The sequence below is a fragment of the Salvelinus fontinalis genome, chromosome 30 (genome assembly GCF_029448725.1).
Source record: "Salvelinus fontinalis isolate EN_2023a chromosome 30, ASM2944872v1, whole genome shotgun sequence".
NCBI lineage: Eukaryota > Metazoa > Chordata > Actinopteri > Salmoniformes > Salmonidae > Salvelinus > Salvelinus fontinalis.
Window position 1 is genome coordinate 15,975,816 of NC_074694.1, and position 21,167 is coordinate 15,996,982.

The 21,167-nt window shown below is 41.8% G+C and overlaps 1 protein-coding gene and 1 non-coding gene across 12 annotated transcripts in view; both read right to left on the reverse strand.

The window, feature by feature from the left end:
- LOC129828722 (KH domain-containing, RNA-binding, signal transduction-associated protein 2-like) overlaps positions 1-21,167 on the reverse strand; it is a 130,230-nt gene that overhangs the window by 37,728 nt on the left and 71,335 nt on the right. For all 11 annotated transcript variants that reach the window (XR_008755286.1, XR_008755284.1, XR_008755282.1 and 8 more), the window contains one exon: positions 7,295-7,441. Coding sequence is in view for 1 of the 11 variants with exons in the window: in XM_055889884.1 (XP_055745859.1) it covers positions 7,295-7,441 (147 nt within the window). In the remaining 10 variants the exon portion in view is untranslated. The remainder of the gene's footprint in view (positions 1-7,294; positions 7,442-21,167) is intronic.
- Positions 14,044-14,120, reverse strand: trnad-auc (transfer RNA aspartic acid (anticodon AUC)). Its single transcript has one exon. It is a non-coding gene; the product is annotated as a tRNA-Asp (tRNA).

A 21,167-nucleotide genomic window follows, 5' to 3' on the forward strand; every position in this document is an offset into this window, starting at 1 on the left:
ATGTAGCAAATAGTCAAAATAAATGAGCAAACACTTCTAAAAACCTGTTTTTGCATTGTCATTATGGGGTATTGTGTGTAGATTGCTAAGGGGGAAAAAATTACAAAATGTGGAAAAAGTCAAGGGGTCTGAACACTTTTCAAAGGCACTGTATATAAATACGTACATATACTGCAAGTTTGTATCAGTTGAGGCATACATGTAGCATAACAGATGCCATAGACAGACCTAAATGATTACCACTTAAAGCAACTGGGACAAGACAGGTTTTCTGTCGGGGCTCAGTCTCCTTCTCCCTAAAGACCCATCTACCCTGGATGTAGGCTAATTTAAAAGCAGATCTTGAGTGATGTATGATGTATTTATTCATTCTGGTAGTATGGAAAGGAGCCCTGTGGTGGTGGTGGTATGGAAAGGAGCACTGTGGTGGTGGTATGGAAAGGAGCCCTTTGGTGGTGGTGGTATGGAAAGGAGCCCTTTGGTGGTGGTGGTATGGAAAGGAGCCCTGTGGTGGTGGTGGTATGGAAAGGAGCCCTGTGGTGGTGGTGGTATGGAAAGGAACCCTGTGGTGGTGGTGGTATGGAAAGGAGCCCTGTGGTGGGGGTGGTATGGAAAGGAACCCTGTGATGGGGGTGGTATGGAAAGGAGCCCTGTGGTGGTGGTGTTATGGAAAGGAGCCCTGTGATGGGGGTGGTATGGAAAGGAGCCCTGTGGTGGTGGTGGTATGGAAAGGAGCCCTGTGGTGGTGGTAGTATTGAAAGGAGCCCTGTGGTGGTGGTAGTATTGAAAGGAGCCCTGTGGTGATGGTGGTATGGAAAGGAGCCCTATGGTGGGGGTGGTATGGAAAGGAGCCCTGTGGTGGTGGTGGTGGTATTGAAAGTAGCCCTGTGGTGGTGGTGGTATGGAAAGGAGCCCTGTGGTGGTGGTGGTATGGAAAGGAACCCTGTGGTGGTGGTGGTGGTATGGAAAGGAGCCCTATGGTGGGGGTGGTATGGAAAGGAACCCTGTGGTGGTGGTATGGAAAGGAGCCCTGTGGTGGTGGTGGTATGGAAAGGAGCCCTTTGGTGGTGTTATGGAAAGGAGCCCTGTGGTGGTGGTATGGAAATGAGCCCTGTGGTGGTGGTGGTATGGAAAGGAGCCCTTTGGTGGTGGTATGGAAAGGAGCCCTGTGGTGGTGGTGGTATGGAAAGGAGCCCTTTGGTGGTGTTATGGAAAGGAGCCCTGTGGTGGTGGTATGGAAAGGAGCCCTGTGGTGGTGGTGGTATGGAAAGGAGCCCTGTGGTGGTGGTAGTATTGAAAGGAGCCCTGTGGTGATGGTGGTATGGAAAGGAGCCCTATGGTGGTGGTGGTATGGAAAGGAGCCCTGTGGTGGTGGTATGGAAAGGAGCCCTGTGGTGGTGGTGGTATGGAAAGGAGCCCTGTGGTGGTGGTAGTATTGAAAGGAGCCCTGTGGTGGTGGTGGTATGGAAAGGAGCCCTGTGGTGGTGGTGGTGGTATTGAAAGTAGCCCTGTGGTGGTGGTGGTATGGAAAGGAGCCCTGTGGTGGTGGTGGTATGGAAAGGAGCCCTGTGGTGGTGGTGGTATGGAAAGGAGCCCTGTGGTGGTGGTGGTATGGAAAGGAGCCCTGTGGTGGTGGTGGTATGGAAAGGAACCCTGTGGTGGTGGTGGTGGTATGGAAAGGAGCCCTATGGTGGGGGTGGTATGGAAAGGAACCCTGTGGTGGTGGTATGGAAAGGAGCCCTGTGGTGGTGGTGGTATGGAAAGGAGCCCTTTGGTGGTGTTATGGAAAGGAGCCCTGTGGTGGTGGTATGGAAATGAGCCCTGTGGTGGTGGTGGTATGGAAAGGAGCCCTTTGGTGGTGGTATGGAAAGGAGCCCTTTGGTGGTGTTATGGAAAGGAGCCCTGTGGTGGTGGTATGGAAATGAGCCCTGTGGTGGTGGTGGTATGGAAAGGAGCCCTGTGGTGGTGGTATGGAAATGAGCCCTTTGGTGGGGGTGGTATGGAAAGGAGCCCTTTGGTGGGGGTGTTATGGAAAGGAGCCCTGTGGTGGTGGTATGGAAATGAGCCCTGTGGTGGTGGTGGTATGGAAAGGAGCCCTTTGGTGGTGGTGGTATGGAAAGGAGCCCTTTGGTGGTGGTATGGAAATGAGCCCTGTGGTGGTGGTGGTATGGAAAGGAGCCCTGTGGTGGTGGTATGGAAATGAGCCCTGTGGTGGTGGTGGTATGGAAAGGAGCCCTTTGGTGGTGGTGGTATGGAAAGGAGCCCTTTGGTGGTGGTGGTATGGAAAGGAGCCCTGTGGTGGTGGTGGTGGTATGGAAAGGAGCCCTGTGGTGGTGGTGGTATGGAAAGGAGCCCTGTGGTGGTGGTGGTATGGAAAGGAGCCCTGTGGTGGTGGTGGTATGGAAAGGAGCCCTGTGGTGGTGGTGGTGGTATGGAAAGGAGCCCTGTGGTGGTGGTGGTATGGAAAGGAGCCCTGTGGTGGGGGTGGTATGGAAAGGAGCCCTGTGGTGGTGGTGGTATGGAAAGGAGCCCTGTGGTGGTGGTGGTATGGAAAGGAGCCCTGTGGTCGTGGTGGTATGGAAAGGAGCCCTGTGGTGGTGGTGGTATGGAAAGGAGCCCTGTGGTGGTGGTGGTATGGAAAGGAGACCTGTGGTGGTGGTGGTGGTGGTGGTATAGAAAGGAGCCCTGTGGTGGTGGTATGGTATTCTATATAGTAGGTGGGTGTACAACAGCGCACACAGCAGAGAGACTGCACAGAATTCAGATAACTTGATTTTCAGTCACTTATGGAAGCTGAAAAGGAAATACTAAAATCGTCCCACTGACCAAGTTTGCGATGTCAATGAGATTTACTCATTCATGCCTTTCCTTTTAAACAGTGATACATTTCCTGTAAAATGTCTGCATTACCTGATTGACAGTGACTTGTGTACAAACAGACGTAATCAAAATGGCGGTATTCTAGCGAGTGAATGAAGTAAATTCAAAGTCTGTTCCTAAATGCTTTGCTCTGCAAAACAGCAAGTAATGTCTTGAATAGCTTCAAGTGAAATAATTGTATTGCATTTGCACCAGTTTGCCCATAGCCAACACTTGATGGGGTTCAATTGGTTCAGAAAATAAATGTATTTGGCGATGAATGGATGTAATGGCTAGCCAGATGGGATCACTATAGAGGCTGTTGGATGGTCAGGCTAATTAGTGGTGGCAAAATGCTCTCAACTGAACCAGGAGGCAACAACTTGGGGAAAACACTGTGATTAAGCCTATTTCCAGAGAAGATAATGAAACACTGGCAGAAAAAAAGAGGCTCAATTCCCCACTATAATATGACAACCAAAATACCTGATAAACAATATAATTTAAAAACATTCAGAATAATTTTCATCCATTGTTTCACTTTTAGATAATAGTGGGGGTAATATTCCAGTATAAACGAAGGGGAATCAGACATTGCAGTGAAATACAGTATTTCAGCATTCTTACATTGGGGGTTGGTGGGTTGTGGTGTACAGCACCCTGTCATTGGGGTCTGCGTTAACCAGCGACAGCGTCTCTACTGCCAGTCGCCTCCCTAACAACTCTTCTGTGGTCCATACTGTTGATGACTGAGACAGTACAGATACACCTGCTGTACTGAACAAAAATATAAACGCAACATGTAAAGTGTTGGTCCCATGTTTAATGGGCTGAAAAAAATGATCCCAGAAATGTTCCATACACACAAAAAGCTGATTTTTTCATTTTGTGCACAAATGTGTTTACATCCCTGTTCGTTAGCATTTATCCTTTGCCAAGGTAATCCATCCACCTGACTGGTGTGGCATATCAAGAAGCTGATTAAACAGCATGATCTTTACACAGGTGCACCTTGTGTTGGGGACAATTAAAGGACACTAACATGTGCAGGTTTGTAACACAACACAAATGCCACAGATGTCTGAAGTTCTGAGGGAGCGTGCAATTGGCATGCTGACTGCAGGAATGTCCACCAGAGCTGTTGCCAGATAATTGAATGTACATTTATCTACCTTAAGCCTCCTTCAACGTTGTTTAGATAATTTGGCGGTACGTCCAGGACCTCCACACCGGCTTATTCACCTACGGGATCGTCTGAGACCAGCCTCCCGGAGAGCTGATTGAACTGAGGAGTATTTCCATCTGTAATAAAGCCCGTTTGTGGAAAAAATAACTAATTGGCTGGGCCAGGCTCCCCAATGGGTGGGCTTATGCCCTCCCAAGCCCACCCATGGCTGCGCCCCTAGATTAGGGCCTAATGCAGTTATTTGAATTGACTGATTTCCTTATATGTACTGTAACTCAGTAAAATTGAAATGTGTGCGTTTATATTTCCGTTCAGTATATTTTAATACTACACATTGTGCTGCATGTATCACTACTCTCCTGGTACTAGGGGGCAGTATGTGAATCACTACTCTCCTGGTACTAGGGGGCAGTATGTGTATCACTACTCTCCTGGTACTAGGGGGCAGTATGTGAATCACTACTTTCCTGGTACTAGGGGGCAGTATGTGAATCACTACTCTCCTGGTACTAGGGGGCAGTATGTGAATCACTACTCTCCTGGTACTAGGGGGCAGTATGTGAATCACTACTCTCCTGGTACTAGGGGGCAGTATGTGAATCACTACTCTCCTGGTACTAGGGGGCTGTATGTGAATCACTACTCTCCTGGTACTAGGGGGCAGTATGTGAATCACTACTCTCCTGGTACTAGGGGGCTGTATGTGGTCCACGTCCCAACTCCTCACACACAGTGAATGGTCTTTTCACAGATGCCGCATGCCCCTATTGGGGAAAACCCTCTGGACCAGATGACACATTGTCTGACTACCATGACATTTTGTTTGCTTGCAAGGCAAGTTTTGGAAGAAGTCCATTGATTCTAACCTGACAGATGAATACAGAGAATAACAGGATGGGTGGGCATGCCAAGGAAAATGCCAATCGTTGGATTGGCTACTTTGGTCCTCCTCCATACATAATTTGAACAAAAAAATCCTCCTCCTCCAACCAGGTTGCATTTAGGCGAGTTAATCATCAGGCTCTGGAACCTTGTAAGTCTCTATGTAGGAGATAAAAGACTGGGAAAAAATAAATCCCCCAAATATATTTTCCTTCTAACCTAGCCAAAGCTGTAATACTTCAGGGGCAATGTTACCTCTATTTTCTTTTTGTCACTGAGCAAATTTCAGGTCTGCTGAGAACAAACTTGAACATTGTGAAAATTCTGTACAACTTCTGGCGCACGTTTACTGTTAACACTGAGGCTGTACCCGCTTTAAGTTAGTTTTAACAGTGGTTAAGTAGGCCCTGTGGCAATTTGATCATAATGTAGGCCCACCAGAGTGGACTACCATCAAAAACAATGGAGAAAATGCATCCCATAACATTTTAACGTGGAAATAGCGGTTCTATCGTTCAGCCTACAGTAGCAGCCAATGTGTGGTGTTCAATGGAAGACTTCTGAAAAAAACATGCAGGGCTTGACATTAACCTGTTTATCCAGGAGATGACTGAAAATGTGGTTGTGTTGTTTGATGCAAGAAACAACTTTACAAAATAAAATGTATAACTATTCCCTTACCATTATTACAGAGAATCAGACAAATTATGCTACCCTCTGCCTATTGGATACTTAGTTTATCAAGCCTGTCTCAAAATACAACACTGTCCCTTTAAGACAAAAAAAAGGGTTTCACCTGAGTCGCTTTTCAAAGATGTCTAGAAATGCACGTTCCGACGGCCTCCCGAGTGGTGCAGCGGTCTAAGGCACTGCATGGCAGTGCTTGAGGCGTCACTACAGGGTTCGATTCCAGGCTGTGTCACAACCGGCCGTGACCGCGAGTCCCATAGGGCGGTGCACAATTGGTCCAGCGTTGTACAGGTTAGGGGAGGGTTTGACCTGGGGGGCTTTACTTGGCTCATTGTGCTCTATCGACTCCTTGTGGCAGGCCGGGCACCCGCAGGCTGACTGCGGTTGTCAGTTGAACAGTGTTTCCTACATGCAGCTTGCTTCCGGATTAAGCTGACGGGTGTTAAGGTGCTCGGTTTGGGGGGTCATATTTCAGAGCACCACTCGACCTTCGCCTCTCCTGAGCCCGTTGGGGAGTTGCAGCAATGAGACAAGATTGTAATTGGATCGCAATTGGATATCAGTTCAAAGTTAATGGCACAGATCCAGGCCACATATAGGCCTACTGCAACTCTGATTGATTATGGCATATGGGCCTGAGTCGTGCCTGCCAACACAATAGAATCCTACTGATGTGTTTTGCCTATAGCAAAATCTGTGCATGGTTTTGCATACTAAGTCTTGCATAGTTTGTTTTGTTTTAGTCTGTTGCACTGAAAGTGACTAATATTGCGTTGATTTGATCACAAATCCTACTGTAAAGGGAATCATTGATAGTATTAACTAACGGGGAAAACTCTAGAAAGTTGAATGAAGTTAAATCTCGTGCTTCTCTGCCCGGGCTGATATTAATTCTGCATTGCAGCTTAGAGGGAACATTGTTCAGGGGTAGTCCTTCTACTTGCAACTCCAGTCGGGTGGCCATTATGAACAGAATGGAGATTTGAAATATAGTCTTGACTGGGCTGGGGGGTACTTTGACCTGATCAGTGCAGCTGCCGAAGCTGAAACATATCCAGCTAAGCATATACTCTGTGATGTCAAACCTACGGCAGGAAGGGGGAGGCACAAGGAATGCCACGAGGAGACTCATCCAGCCTCTCTACCTGAGGGACTGGCAGACACTGCAAAGCTTTATTCATATTTACAGCTCAGCCTCAGCATGCCTATACAGTATGCACATTAATTACTGCTAACTGCTGTAGGCTCAAAGTCGGCAGAGACTTGCAAGTTGCTCTATACCACACTTGTTAATTGTGGAATACATTAACTCACTTGTTAGGTAGATGGGGGGGGGGGGGGGGGTACAGAGCAAAGTAAAAGCTTTATTTACATTGCAATATAGAAAATGTAATATAGCAACCATCCAGAAAATATTGCAAGTTACTTGAAAAAAGTACTACATTGTCATTCTTGAGAGATTTCATTTGGGGTTGTAACAAAATGTGTCAGTGTCGACCTTCCAACATTCAATCAGTCTGTCTGGAGCTGTTTTAGTCACTTGCTTAACCTTGTAGCAACTTTCAATTACATCTGAAAGTGCAAATAAGACCCGGTAGAGGAATCCACGAGAGCAGAGGTACACCGACCCATCTCAATGTACAATTAGAGTAAATGAAATGGTTTAAACGAACTTACTGGAACTAGGAATTTCTTAATCTCCTCCAAGGCATGGCTCATGCGGGAATAGGCCTCTCCAGGTGGAGCGAAGGCTTCAATTAAAACGTGGAGATCGTTACTCAAATGGGCATACTTGGCCTCTCCACTTTTCCTCAACTCTTCTTCCTGAGGAGAAAAAGAGAAGGAAAAATCAGGTCAAGAATTATTGTCGGGCCTGAAAGGAGAAAGTGAAAGTGATATCACACAGTAGAGTTGGTATGATGGATATATCAAGTGAAGCATGAAGGGTTAACAAGAATCATTTGTAGCCCACAGCTGCCTATTAATAAATTAAATCTCATCAGCATGTCTTGACTTCCTCCCTCAAGCATTGGGGAAGTTGGGAGTGAGACGTCCCGGTTGCATGCCAGCCTGTCAGGCTGTAACCACCCACTGGGATTTACACAATGAAGCTGTGGCTGAATCATATTGAAGGTTTTGGTTTACATTATAAACAAGATACTACAAACTTGAATTATGTGTTAACGGTCCATGTACTTTTTGACCAATTGTTTTCTGAGTTAAAACGGAGCAATCGGCAACGTGAAAACGGACAGTTAAAAAAAAAAATATATATATATAATGAGAAATTCCTTGTTTTATGTTCAAATTTTTGGGATATAAACAAAGCAACAACAAAAACAAATGTCATATTTAGATTTTCACAAGTGGGTGGGGTTAAATGTGGAATGCGTTGGAGGCTACTGAGTGGAGGACGGCTCATAATAATGGCTGGAATGGAGTCAATGGAAACGACGTTTGATTTGTTTGATACCATTCCATTTCCTCCATTCCAGCCATTATTATGAGCTGTTCTCCCCTCAGCAGCCTCCACTGGTGGAATGCTTGTCATTGGCCAAATGCACAGGCACCACTTCCTGTGCCTTCAAAATAGGAGTTCACCCTAACCTCATTCTGTGTATCTACTATCTATTAGGCAATCTATTAAAAGCTATTAATTAGTATCTTAATTACAAGATCGTGATATTTCTCCATTTATATTTAAGATAAGATCACAACAATGACAATGTTTATCAACCTATTAATGAACTGCTGTTACTGTAAATGGTTAGATAACTGATATATCCTAGCTCCCTTGTTAACCATAGTCTACGATGCTCATATTAACAATGTCATTTCTGAAGAGTTGTCATTTCAGACAATCAGGGTACTGTAGCTCTGCTGGGGTTGCTATTCTGTCTGTTGAGGGCATGGGCTCAGAATAGGACGGAGGAGTCACATAATTACATCATTCAACAAAGTGACAATGAAGAGGCAAAAGCAGCTGAGAGATTCAGATTAAGAGCAAAAGGCCCGAGGCCACAGAGAGACGACGTACACATGGCTGACCAGGCCAGCACACACACACACACACACACACACACACACACACACACACACACACACACACACACACACACACACACACACACACACACACACACACACACACACACACACACACACACACACACACACACACACACACACACACACACACACACACACACACACACAATCTGCAGTGCACTCCTCTCCCTGCACCCTTCTCCTGCCTGCCACGTACCTGCTCACACACCTAAAATGTAGGGAAGATCTAGGTCTGTATTCACCAAGTGTTTCGGAGTAGCATTGCTGATCTAGGATTACTGATCAGGTTCCCCTTGTTCATGTAATCAGCAGATGAACCCCCTTGTTCATGTAATCAGCAGATGAACCCCCTTGTTCATGTAATCAGCAGATGAACCCCCTTGTTCATGTAATCAGCAGATGAACCCCCTTGTTCATGTAATCAGCAGATGAACCCCCTTGTTCATGTAATCAGCAGATGAACCCCCTTGTTCATGTAATCAGCAGATGAACCCCCTTGTTCATGTAATCAGCAGATGAACCCCCTTGTTCATGTAATCAGCAGATGAACCCCCTTGTTCATGTAATCAGCAGATGCTGACGCTATTTCAGCACTGAGGACCTGTCCCCGATTGAGTCATCATTACAGGAAAAGGCCCATAAAAAATAATATTGTGGAGATTATTTCTCTTTATATTGAATTGTTGTGTCCAAACTCTCTTTATTTTGATAGTTTATTCACCGTTAGTCAGCAGCTCCACACAAAATAATTTTTCTGGGTGTCCACCAGCTGATGTTTTCATTCCAACATATTCCAACATGTGTATAACATTTTATTATAGGGAATATCATGGAACTATATATGACACTGTATATCATGCAGACCTAAAACTAATCAGTATTGACAATCAGAGATGTGCTTTCATGGATATAAACAACGGTCCTGGGGGTACGTATCAACGTTTCAGAAAAAGGCCTATTTAATTCAATTTAATTGTATGTAGCAGCATCTTTAATTCCACTAGATGACAGTAATGAGCAGCAATTAACCCTGGAGTCTATTTGAACCCATTTGGTATTTAAAGCTTTCAGACACACATGCGCGCGCACACACACACACACAAACATCTTTAAAAAGAGAAGCAGTCAGACTTTTGTATCACCATGCTTTCTTTATGGTTATATTGCATTTTACCCACCCACCCACTTGCTGTCAAATCCTTGCTTCCTCTGTCCTTGTTTCCTCGCCTCTCTTTCAAAGTACATTGGAGGAGGAGGCACGAGGTGAGAAACCTTCAATCCTCTACCCCAATGAGTTTTGAGAGGAAGGTGAGGAACAAATAAAATAAAATAATAATATAAGCCATTTAGAAGACACATTTATCCAAAGCGACTTAAGAAATAAGGACAGAGGAAGCAAGGATTTGACAGCTAGTACTTTTTTTGGACTCTGAGTGAGTAGCTGTGATACCCAGGCCCTGTCCGACACAACCAATACCCTAGACACTTGTGGAGATCTGACAGGATTGGATACCTGTAAGCAACACAAACAAAATTCCACCAAGCCTATCAGAGGGTAAGGTGGAGCTCTCGCCATGTCACAACCCATCAACCCCTCTCTTATACATCTTGAATCTTAATAGAAATGGAGAAATATCACTTTATGTTGACATTAATATATTAATTAATAGCTATTAATATATTACCAAATAGATAGTAGATTAATAGAATGAAGTTAGAAGGATGAACTTCTCTTTTGAAGGGACAGGAAGGGTTGGTGGTGCATTTGGCCAATGACAGGCATTCCACATTTAAAACCACCCACATGTGAAAATGTAAATATCAAGTTTGTTGTTTATATACAAAAAAAAGGTAATTTATCTATTTTTCTTTAAAAAAAATAAAAAAACAGGCCATTTTCACGTTGCTGTTTTTTTGTTTTTAACTCAGAACAAATGTCAATCAATTATATGCAACAATGCAAACACACCAGGTAAAATTTCCTAAGTGGCCTGATTGCTGAAGGTCGCCACTACAAAAAAAATTCAGAAAGCCGGTAATTATGTAAGCCAGCATTACCTTCTTAACATTACCTTCTTATGTTGATTACATTGGGCTCTGGCACACATTCAAACACTGGAGATGCTTTGATGTGAGGGATTCTCCCAGATGCTTGATTAGTGGTGTGGTGTACTCCTCTTATCACATCAGCCCTCTTCTCCAGACCGTACAACATGACATATGTTACACGGTATAGATAACCTCATTTGGCTCCAAGGTGGAGGATGTACTTGAGCAATCACAATATTTTTGAAACCCATAGCCTCGTTGAAGGGAAGGTCTCTACTGCTAAGTCAGTTGGGCAAACGTATCATTAATGAGAAAGAATATCAATATAGAGCTACTGTAGGGTTGGCAATGACATAATTAACTCCTCAAATGATCACCTGTATTCTACACAGGTAGAGCACATATGAGAAAGAATAATGCCTCTAAAGGCCTATCTGAAAACACTATAACACACTATTTCACCACAGATCATGTGCAAAGAACATAAAGTTGATATCAGAAGTTTACATACACTTAGGTTGGAGTCATTAAAACTCATTTTTCAACCACTCCACAAATTTCTTGTTAACAAACTATAGTTTGGCAAGTCAGTTAGGACATCTACTTTGTGCATGACATAAGTCATTTTACCAAAAATTGTTTACAGACAGATTATTTCACTTATAATTCACTGTATCCCAATTCTAGTGGTTCAGAAGTTTACATATACTAAGTTGACTGTGCCTTTAAACAGCTTGGAAAATTCCAGAAAATGATGTCATGGCTTTAGAAGCTTCTGTCAGGCTAATTGACATAATTTGAGTCAATTGGAGGTGTACCTGTGGATGTATTTTAAGGCCTACCTTCGAACTCAGTGCCTTTTTGCTTGACATTATGGGAAAATCAAAAGAAATCAGCCAAGACCTAAGAAAAAAAATTGTAGACCTCCACAAGTCTGGTTCATCATTGGGAGCAATTTCTAAACGCCTGAAGGTACCACGTTCATCTTTACAAAGAATAGTACGCAAGTATAATCACCATGGGACCACACAGCCATCATACCGCTCAGGAAGGAGACGCGTTCTGTCTCCTAGAGAAGAACGTACTTTGGTGCGAAAAGTGCAAATCAATCCCAGAACAACAGCAAAGGACCTTGTGAAGACGCTGGAGGAAACAGGTACAAAAGTATCTATATCCACAGCCAAACGAGCCCTATATCGACATAGCGTGAAAGGCCGCTCAGCAAGGAAGAAGCCACTGCTCCAAAACCACCATAAAAAAGCCAGACTACTGTTTGCAACTGCACATGGGGACAAAGATCATACTTTTTGGAGAAATGTCCTCTGGTCTGATGAAACAAAAATAGAACTGTTTGGCCATAATGACCATCGTTATGTTTTGGAGGAAAAAGGGGAAGGCTTGCAAGCCAAAGAACACCATCCCAACCGTGAAGCACGGGAGTGGCAGCATCATGTTGTGGGGGTACTTTGCTGCAGGGGGGACTGGTGCACTTCACAAAATAGATGGCATCATGAGGTAGGAAAATGATGTGGATATATTGAAGCAACATTTCAAGACATCAGTCAGGAAGTTAAAGCTTGGTTGCAAATGGGTCTCCAAATGGACAATGACCCCAAGCATACTTCCAAAGTTGTGGCAAAATGGCTTAAGGACAACAAAGTCAAGGTATTGGAGTGGCCATAACAAAGCCCGGACCTCAATCCTATAGAACATTTGTGGGCATAACTGAAAAAGCGTGTGAGCAAGGAGGCCTGCAAACCTGACTCAGTTACACCAGCTCTGTCAGGAGGAATGGGCCAAAATTCCCCCAACTTATTGTGGGAAGCTTGTGGAAGACTACCCGAGGTGTTTGACCCAAGTTAAACAATTTAAAGGCAATGCTACCAAATACTAATTGAGTCTATGTTAACTTCTGACCCACTGGGAATGTGATGAAATAAATACATGCTGAAATAAATCATTCTCTCTACTATTATTCTGACATTAAATATTCTTAAAATAAAGTGGTGATCTAACTGATCTGACTGGGGATTTTTACTTGGATTAAATGTCAGGAATTGTGAAAAACTGACTTTAAATTTATTTGTCTAAGGTGTATGTAAACTTCCGACTTCAACTGTACATCTAACAACAATGGCAATTGGCACTGACAAATCTTTATTTTTCCAACTAAAATGGATAGCATGGTTGGGGTCAATTCCAAATTAATTTGAAGTTCCAATTCAATTCTAGAATTCACTCATGAGGTGGAGAATTCACATTGAATTTCATTTGAATATCAACAATCATCAAGTTATGGAATTGGAATTAGACTGTTTGAATTTGAATTTAAATTGTAAAAACTTTCATCTTTGGAATTAAATATTCGTACACTTCCCAATTAATAGAATTAATGCATTTAGTATCAAACATGGACTACAGGATTTGTTTTAAATCATTTAACTCATATTTCTAATGTTACAGTAAGCTGCCTGAACAGTGACATGATAAGCCTGAAAGCCTGAATGAATTGCAATCAAATTGGAATTTGTGAAATTTTGGGGGGAAATATTGAATTGAGTATTACTTTTTGGGAATGTACCTAACATTGGAATTGAGAGGAATTTAATTACTGTATCTCTGAATTCAAAGACTGACCTGGAATTTGAATTGTACAAGGAAAGGGAATTTAATTAGAATGGATGCTGGATGGTTCGAAATTCTACCTCCTTTCTCATATTGGTCATTGTTTGTTCAAAGTACAGTAATCACCATTTCAATTAGTGAGTCAATATGTGTCTTCATTTAAGTGGTTGGTCTAGGTCTGTGCTCAAACAGACAGTTGAAAGCCTTTCAGGTGATTCCTCTCGTGAATGGAGGAAGAACTGGGTGACATCTTTCTGTATTTTGTCTGAAAGCTTTAATTTTCCTTTTATGACAATCCGATGAGCAAAATGCTCTGTTGTTTTAAAAGCTGGGGCCTGTCTTTCAACATGAATGTCATTTTTTTTGTTGAAGTGGTTCAATATGAGTACAGCAGAATCCTTTTACAAGTGACAAGTTTTCAGGACGAGCTTTTAAGTCTTGACTTTAAGGATATGGCTGGTCTTGAGTGCAGCTGAAGTTGAAGATAGTTGAAGGCAAAAATGAATAGGTCTCATGTAGTGGCTTGCAAAAGTATTCACCCCCATGGCATTTTTCCTATTTTGTGGCCTTACAACCTGGAATAAAAATAGATTTTTGGGGGGGTTACATTTACATTTACGTCATTTAGCAGACGCTCTTATCCAGAGCAACTTACAAATTGGAAAGTTCATAGACACTCATCCTGGTCCCCCCGTGGGAATTGAACCCACAACCCTGGCGTTGATAGCGCCATGCTCTACCAACTGAGCCACACAGGACCACAGGTTGCATCATTTGATTTACACAACATGAAACAAGAAATAAGACCAAAAAAATGAAAACTTGACCGTGCACAACTATTCACCCCCGCAAAGTCAATACTTTTTAGAGACACCTTTTGCAGCAATTACAGCTGCAAGTCTCTTGGGGTATGTCTCTATAAGCTTGGCACATCTAGCCACTGGGATTTTTGAAAGTTTTTGAAAGCAATGCAAAACTGCTCCAGCTCCTTCAAGTTGGATGGGTTCCGCTGGTATACTGCAATTTTTAAGTCATACCACAGATTCTCAATTGGATTGAGGTCTGGGCTTTGACTAGGCAATTCCAAGACATTTAAATGTTTCCCCTTAAACCACTCGTGTGTTGCTTTAGCAGTATGCTTAGGGTCATTGTGCTGCTGGAAGATTGAACCTCCGTCCCAGTCAAATCTCTGGAAGACTGAAACAGGTTTCCCTCAAGAATTTCCCTGTAATTAGCGCCATCCATCATTCCTTCAATTTTGACCAGTTTCCCTGTCCTTGCATACCCACAGCATGATGCTGCCACCACCGTGCTTCACTGTGAGGATGGTGTTCTCTGGGTGATGAGAGGTGTTGGGTTTGCGCCAGACATAGCGTTTTCCATGATGACCAAAAAGTTAAATGTTGGTCTCATCTAACCAGAGTACCTTCTTCCATATGTTTGGGGAGTCTCCCACATGCCTTTTGGCAAACACCAAAGTTTTTGCTTATTTTTTCTTTAAGCAATGGCTTTTTTCTGACCACTTTTCTGTAAAGCCCAGCTCTGTGGAGTGTACGGCTTAGTGGTCCTATGGACAGATAATCCAATCTCCGCTGTGGAGCTTGGCAGCTCCTTCAGGGTTATCTTTGGTCTCTTTGTTGCCTCTCTGATTAACGCCCTCCTTGCCTGGTCCGTGAGTTTTGGTGGATGGCCCTCTCTTGGCAGGTTTGTTGTGGTGCCATATTCTTTGCATTTTTTTATAATGGATTTAATGGTGCTCCGTGGGATGTTCAAAGTTTTGGATTTTTTTTTATAACCCAACCCTGATCTGTACTTCTCCACAACTTTGTCCCTGACCTGTTTGGAGAGCTCCTTGGTCTTCATGGTGCCGCTTGCTTGGTGGTGTTGCAGACTCTGGGGCCTTTCAGAACAGGTGTATATATCCTGAGATCATGTGACAAATCATGTGACAAATCATGTGACACTTAGATTGCACACAGGTGGACCATATTTAACTAATTATGTAACTTCTGAAGGTAATTGTTTGCACCAGATCTTATTTAGGGGCTTCATAGCAAAGGGGGTGAATACATATGCAACATTTCCGTTTTAATTTTTTGATTTCGATTTTTTTTAAACAAGTTATTTTTTTCATTTCACTTCATCAATTTGGACTTCTTTGTGTATGTCCATTACATGAAATCCAAATAAAAATCCATTTAAATTACAAGTTGTAATGCAACAAAATAGGAAATATTCCAAGGGGGTGAATACTATTGCAAGGCACTGTAGGTAGACAACAGAGCAAACAAATATGACTGTATGACATGGATAACTGGTGATCTGATATGCAACATGACACGGATAACTGGTGATCTGATATGCAACATTACACGGATAACTGGTGATCTGATATGCAACATGACATGGATAACTGGTGATCTGATATGCAACATGACACGGATAACTGGTGATCTGATATGCAACATGACATGGATAACTGGTGATCTGATATGCAACATGACATGGATAACTGGTGATCTGATATGCAACATGACATGGATAACTGGTGATCTGATATGCAACATTACACGGATAACTGGTGATCTGATATGCAACATGACACGGATAACTGGTGATCTGATACGCAACATGACATGGATAACTGGTGATCTGATATGCAACATGACATGGATAACTGGTGATCTGATATGCAACATTACACGGATAACTGGTGATCTGATATGCAACATGACATGGATAACTGGTGATCTGATATGCAACATTACACGGATAACTGGTGATCTGATATGCAACATGACACGGATAACTGGTGATCTGATATGCAACATTACACGGATAACTGGTGATCTGATACGCAACATGACATGGATAACTGGTGATCTGATATGCAACATGACACGGATAACTGGTGATCTGATATGCAACATGACATGGATAACTGGTGATCTGATATGCAACATTACACGGATAACTGGTGATCTGATATGCAACATTACACGGATAACTGGTGATCTGATATGCAACATTACACGGATAACTGGTGATCTGATACGCAACATGACATGGATAACTGGTGATCTGATATGCAACATGACATGGATAACTGGTGATCTGATATGCAACATTACACGGATAACTGGTGATCTGATACGCAACATGACATGGATAACTGGTGATCTGATATGCAACATTACACGGATAACTGGTGATCTGATATGCAACATGACAGGAATGAGCTAAATAAAAAGACAAACCTCTAACATTTTATAAATGTAACGAATTAATCCAGCTAATTAAAGTAACTATTAAAACTGATTAAATACACTTACACTTATACAATTGCACAATTATTTTGATTACAAAATAATCAACTTCCACAAGTAAGTTACAAAAATTAACAATTGACAGCTAGGTTAATAGCTACAATTATGGCACCATAAAAGAGTGTAATTAAACTGGTGCATACAGTAGAACTGATATGACAAGCATTCAGTCAAACATAATGTCAAAGTATATCTGAGAACTGTGGAAATACTACTGCAAGTTCTCATCTGACAGCCAGGGATTTTCTTTATCAGGAAAAAGCTCTGCATTCCTGTTTCTGAGGAATGCAGAGATGTACATTTGATGTTGCCTACTGTACTGTACTGTACTGTACTCATAGAAACACACACCAATAGAGTGAATAGTCTTGTTTCTTAGTTCAAAAGAATCTTATATGATCCAGTTTCAGTAGTAGCTACTCAAGTACCACTTGCCAGAGACCCATTTCGTTCAGGATCCCCAGCTGGCACTGTGACTACTTGTAGGAATAGTTATGAAACTCTGGAATCACTTCCTTACACAATACTCAAGAGTTTCACTATAGTTGGAATGTATTAAAAATCAGAAAAAAGTGGCTTACCTTGGGAAACAAGAAAATGCATTGCTTAACCTTAAACAATGAACTTAAAACAACAAATTAATTGAGCTCTTGATTTGAACACAATTTGTATTGTTCGCTCATTATAGAAAATGCTTGTCGTATCATTATAAACAATCATTGAAAGCAGAGAGGAGTTTATTGGAAAGTATGACATAAAGGAAAATACAGATGCAGGATCTAAATTTGATTAACCTGTTGCTGGAGAACTTGAAGTGTATTAGAGGTATAAAAAGGCTTCTAAAGTTTCATATTTCCACTTTGAAATGTCAGTGTTGATTTTCCCATACAAAAAAAATGTATCAAACACTCCAAAAATTTTAATTAATTATAATCCACATAATAATTCAAATTTCCTGTTGCCTCAGGATGATATTCCTGCTGTAGCAAACTGGCTTAAATTAAGATCTACAACTGTAGTAAGACTTCATACATACGGTTTAAGTCGGAAATTTACATACACCTTAGCCAAATATATTTAAACTCAGTTTAACAATTCCTGACATTTCATCCGAGTAAAGATTCCCTGTCTTAGGTCAGTTAGGATCACCACTTTCTTTTAAGAATGTGAAATGTCAGAATAAAAGTAGAGAGAATGATTTATTTCAGCTTTTATTTCATTCATCACATTCCCAGTGGGTCAGAAGTTTACATGCACTCAATTAGTATTTGGTAGCATTGCCTTTAAATTGTTTAACATGGGGCAAACGTTTCGGGTAGCCTTCCACAAGCTTCCCCCAATAAGTTGAGTGAATTTTGGCCCATTCCTCCTGACAGAGCTGGTGAAACTGAGTCAGGAGTGTAGGCCTCTTTGCTCGCACACGATTTTTCAGATCTGCCCACAGATTTTCTATAGGATTGAGGTCAGGGCTTTGTGATGGCCACTCCAATACCTTGACTTTGTTGTCCTTAAGCCATTTTGCCACAACTTTGGAAGTATGCTTGGGGTCATTGTCCATTTGGAAGATCCATTTGCAACCAAGCTTTAACTTCCTGACTGATGTCTTGAGATGTTGCTTCAATATATCCACATAATTTTCTTTCTTCATGATGCCATCTATTTTGTGAAGTGCACTAGTCCCTCCTGCAGCAAAGTACCCCCACAACATGATGCTGCCACCCCCATGGTTCACGGTTGGGATGGTGTTCTTTGGCTTGCAAGCATCCCCCTTTTTCCTCCAAAACATAAAGATGGTCATTATGGCCAAACAGTTCTATTTTTGTTTCATCAGACCAGAGGACGTTTCTCCAGAAAGTACAATCTTTGTCCCCATGTGCAGTTGCAAACAGTAGTCTGGCTTTTTTATGGCTGTTTTGGAGCAGTGGCTTCTTCCTTGCTGAGCGGCCTTTCAGGCTATGTCGATATAGGACTCGTTTTACTGTGGATATAGATACTTTTGTACCTGTTTCCTCCAGAATCTTCACAAGGTCCTTTGCTGTTGTTCTGGGATTGATTTGCACTTTTCACACCAAAGTACGTTCTTCTCTAGGAGACAGAACGCGTCTCCTTCCTGAGCGGTATGACGGCTGTGTGGTCCCATGGTGTTTATACTTGCGTACTATTGTTTGTACAGATGAACGTGGTACCTTCAGGCATTTGAAAATTGCTCCCAAGGATGAACCAGACTTGTGGAGGTCTACAATTTTTTTTCTTAGGTCTTGGCTGATTTCTTTTGATTTTCTCATGATGTCAAGCAAAGAGGCACTGAGTTTGAAGATCGGCCTTGAAATACATCCACAGGTACACCTCCAATTGACTCAAATGATGTCGCTTCAGAAGCTTCTAGAGCCATGACATCATTTTCTGGAATTTTCCAAGCTGTTTAAAGGCACAGTCAACTTAGTGTATGTAAACTTCTGAACCACTGGATTTGTGATACAGTGAATTATAAGTGAAATAATCTGTCTGTAAACAATTGTTGGAAAAATTACTTGGGTTATGCACAAAGTAGATGTCCTAACCGACTTGCCAAAACTATAGTTTGTTAACAAGACATTTGTGGAGTGGTTGAAAAATGAGTTTTAATGACTCCAACCTAAGTGTATGTAAACTTCCGACTTCAACTGTAGATATAACATGTGGGCCGACAGCTGACCTCTAAATATCTACGCTACACACATCCAATTAGTCAGCCTCAGAGAGTAGAATTTCAAAATGCTTCCCTAAGACTTTAAGCATAAATAATGCAACTTGTTTGGAATTAAAAATGGCTTTCATTGCAGAATATTCGTCAAAACCAAACAAGACACCCTAGAATCCCCTGGCGTGCAGTCATTATTATTAGCACAAAGCATGAATAGCTGTTTGTGTGGCTGCCCATAGGTTTTGAGATAGGGTACATTGTCATGCTGTTTTGATTTCCACCCTTAAGAATTAGCATAAGCTTGTCTCATGTTACCAGAGAAGTACTAGAAATAGAGATACAGTAGATACTGTAGATACTGCAGGGACACACACTATCATCCCAGTAAGTGGTATTTACCCCAGAGGAAAAAAACGAGATTATGTATCTGCAGGTTGTTGCAGATTTGGGTCTTTCTATAAATAATGAGGCCAATGTGTGACATTGGCATCAACATTTCAAAATGGTTTGAATCAAAAATAAAAAGTATTTTCATGCAGTTCCACATGTACTTAGAGGAATTAAAGTGAATACATGCAAACTGGCCCATAATTCCACCTATACAACAACATCCTTTAAGCAGGGTCCATACGGACATTGACAAGTCAAATTCAAGGACTTTCAAGGACTTTTTCAAGCACTTAATTTTACTTTTCAAGGACCTCAATGTTATACAATTGTGTCATTTATATAATTGTAGATATAGAGCCTAATATAAAACCCCTCCACCTCAAAAAGCATGCAACAAGTGTCAAAAAAGTAGGCCATTATCACTTTAATAACGGTGCATTTTTTGGGCTTTGCCAATGCGTTGATTTTCAAATTATTATTACATTCTACAATATGAGAGAATAATGTGAACATTGTCTGACTAAATAGATTGGATGGATGCAGATTTTTCTGTAGCCTATGTGGCTGACGCAGGCACACATAATAAAGCCAGGAATAGCAGCAGCATTAATCTCACTATTTGAATCTCACCATCACTGTTTTTATAATGAGAAAGTGAGCAAAAAATGGGTTCCTTTTTTAATGGAAGGATTTGCATGGAAAGCCAAGTTGAAGCCAACAGATGTCTTCCTCATAATAACCGCATGTGGATTCACTGCAACAGAGTAGCAAAACGCCATTCTTCAAATGAAGTGACAGGAAACAAACTAAAGTGGCACGTTTCTCACAAAAACAGATCAAAAATGAAATCACAGATAATTATAAGGGAGCAGGATAACTTATAAATTGGTTGCAATAATTACAAGGTCTTTTCAAGCACCGAATTCAAGAAATGTTAGATTTTCAAGGTAGGCCTTTTCCAGAACTTGAATTTCTGAGCTCCAAATTCAAGATCAAGTAATCTACTTCAAGCCCCTTGTATTGTCTAAAATTGCATGTGTAACATGGAAAACAAAATGTATTTGTCATGTTATATCATTACCTGATCATGTTGTGAATAAGACCACTAGGCTATGTAATTTGTTGTCATTATATCCAGAATAATTAATTAGGAAGAGTGTTGGGTGTTGTGCAATAGTCTATCCTACTCAATTGTACAAAAACATATGAAAACATGAACTCATTACCTTGATGCTTTCTCTGTTAAATCTATCAAGATCCTGCTATTAATCAAGCAGACAACAACAGATGATCAACACAAATTCGCTAGGGATATTGGATCCAACATGGATCCAAGCACTAGTGATGTGCGGGTCGAATCATAACCCGCTGTCCCCTGGGTTATATCCGCGGGGTGTACGGATTTAGG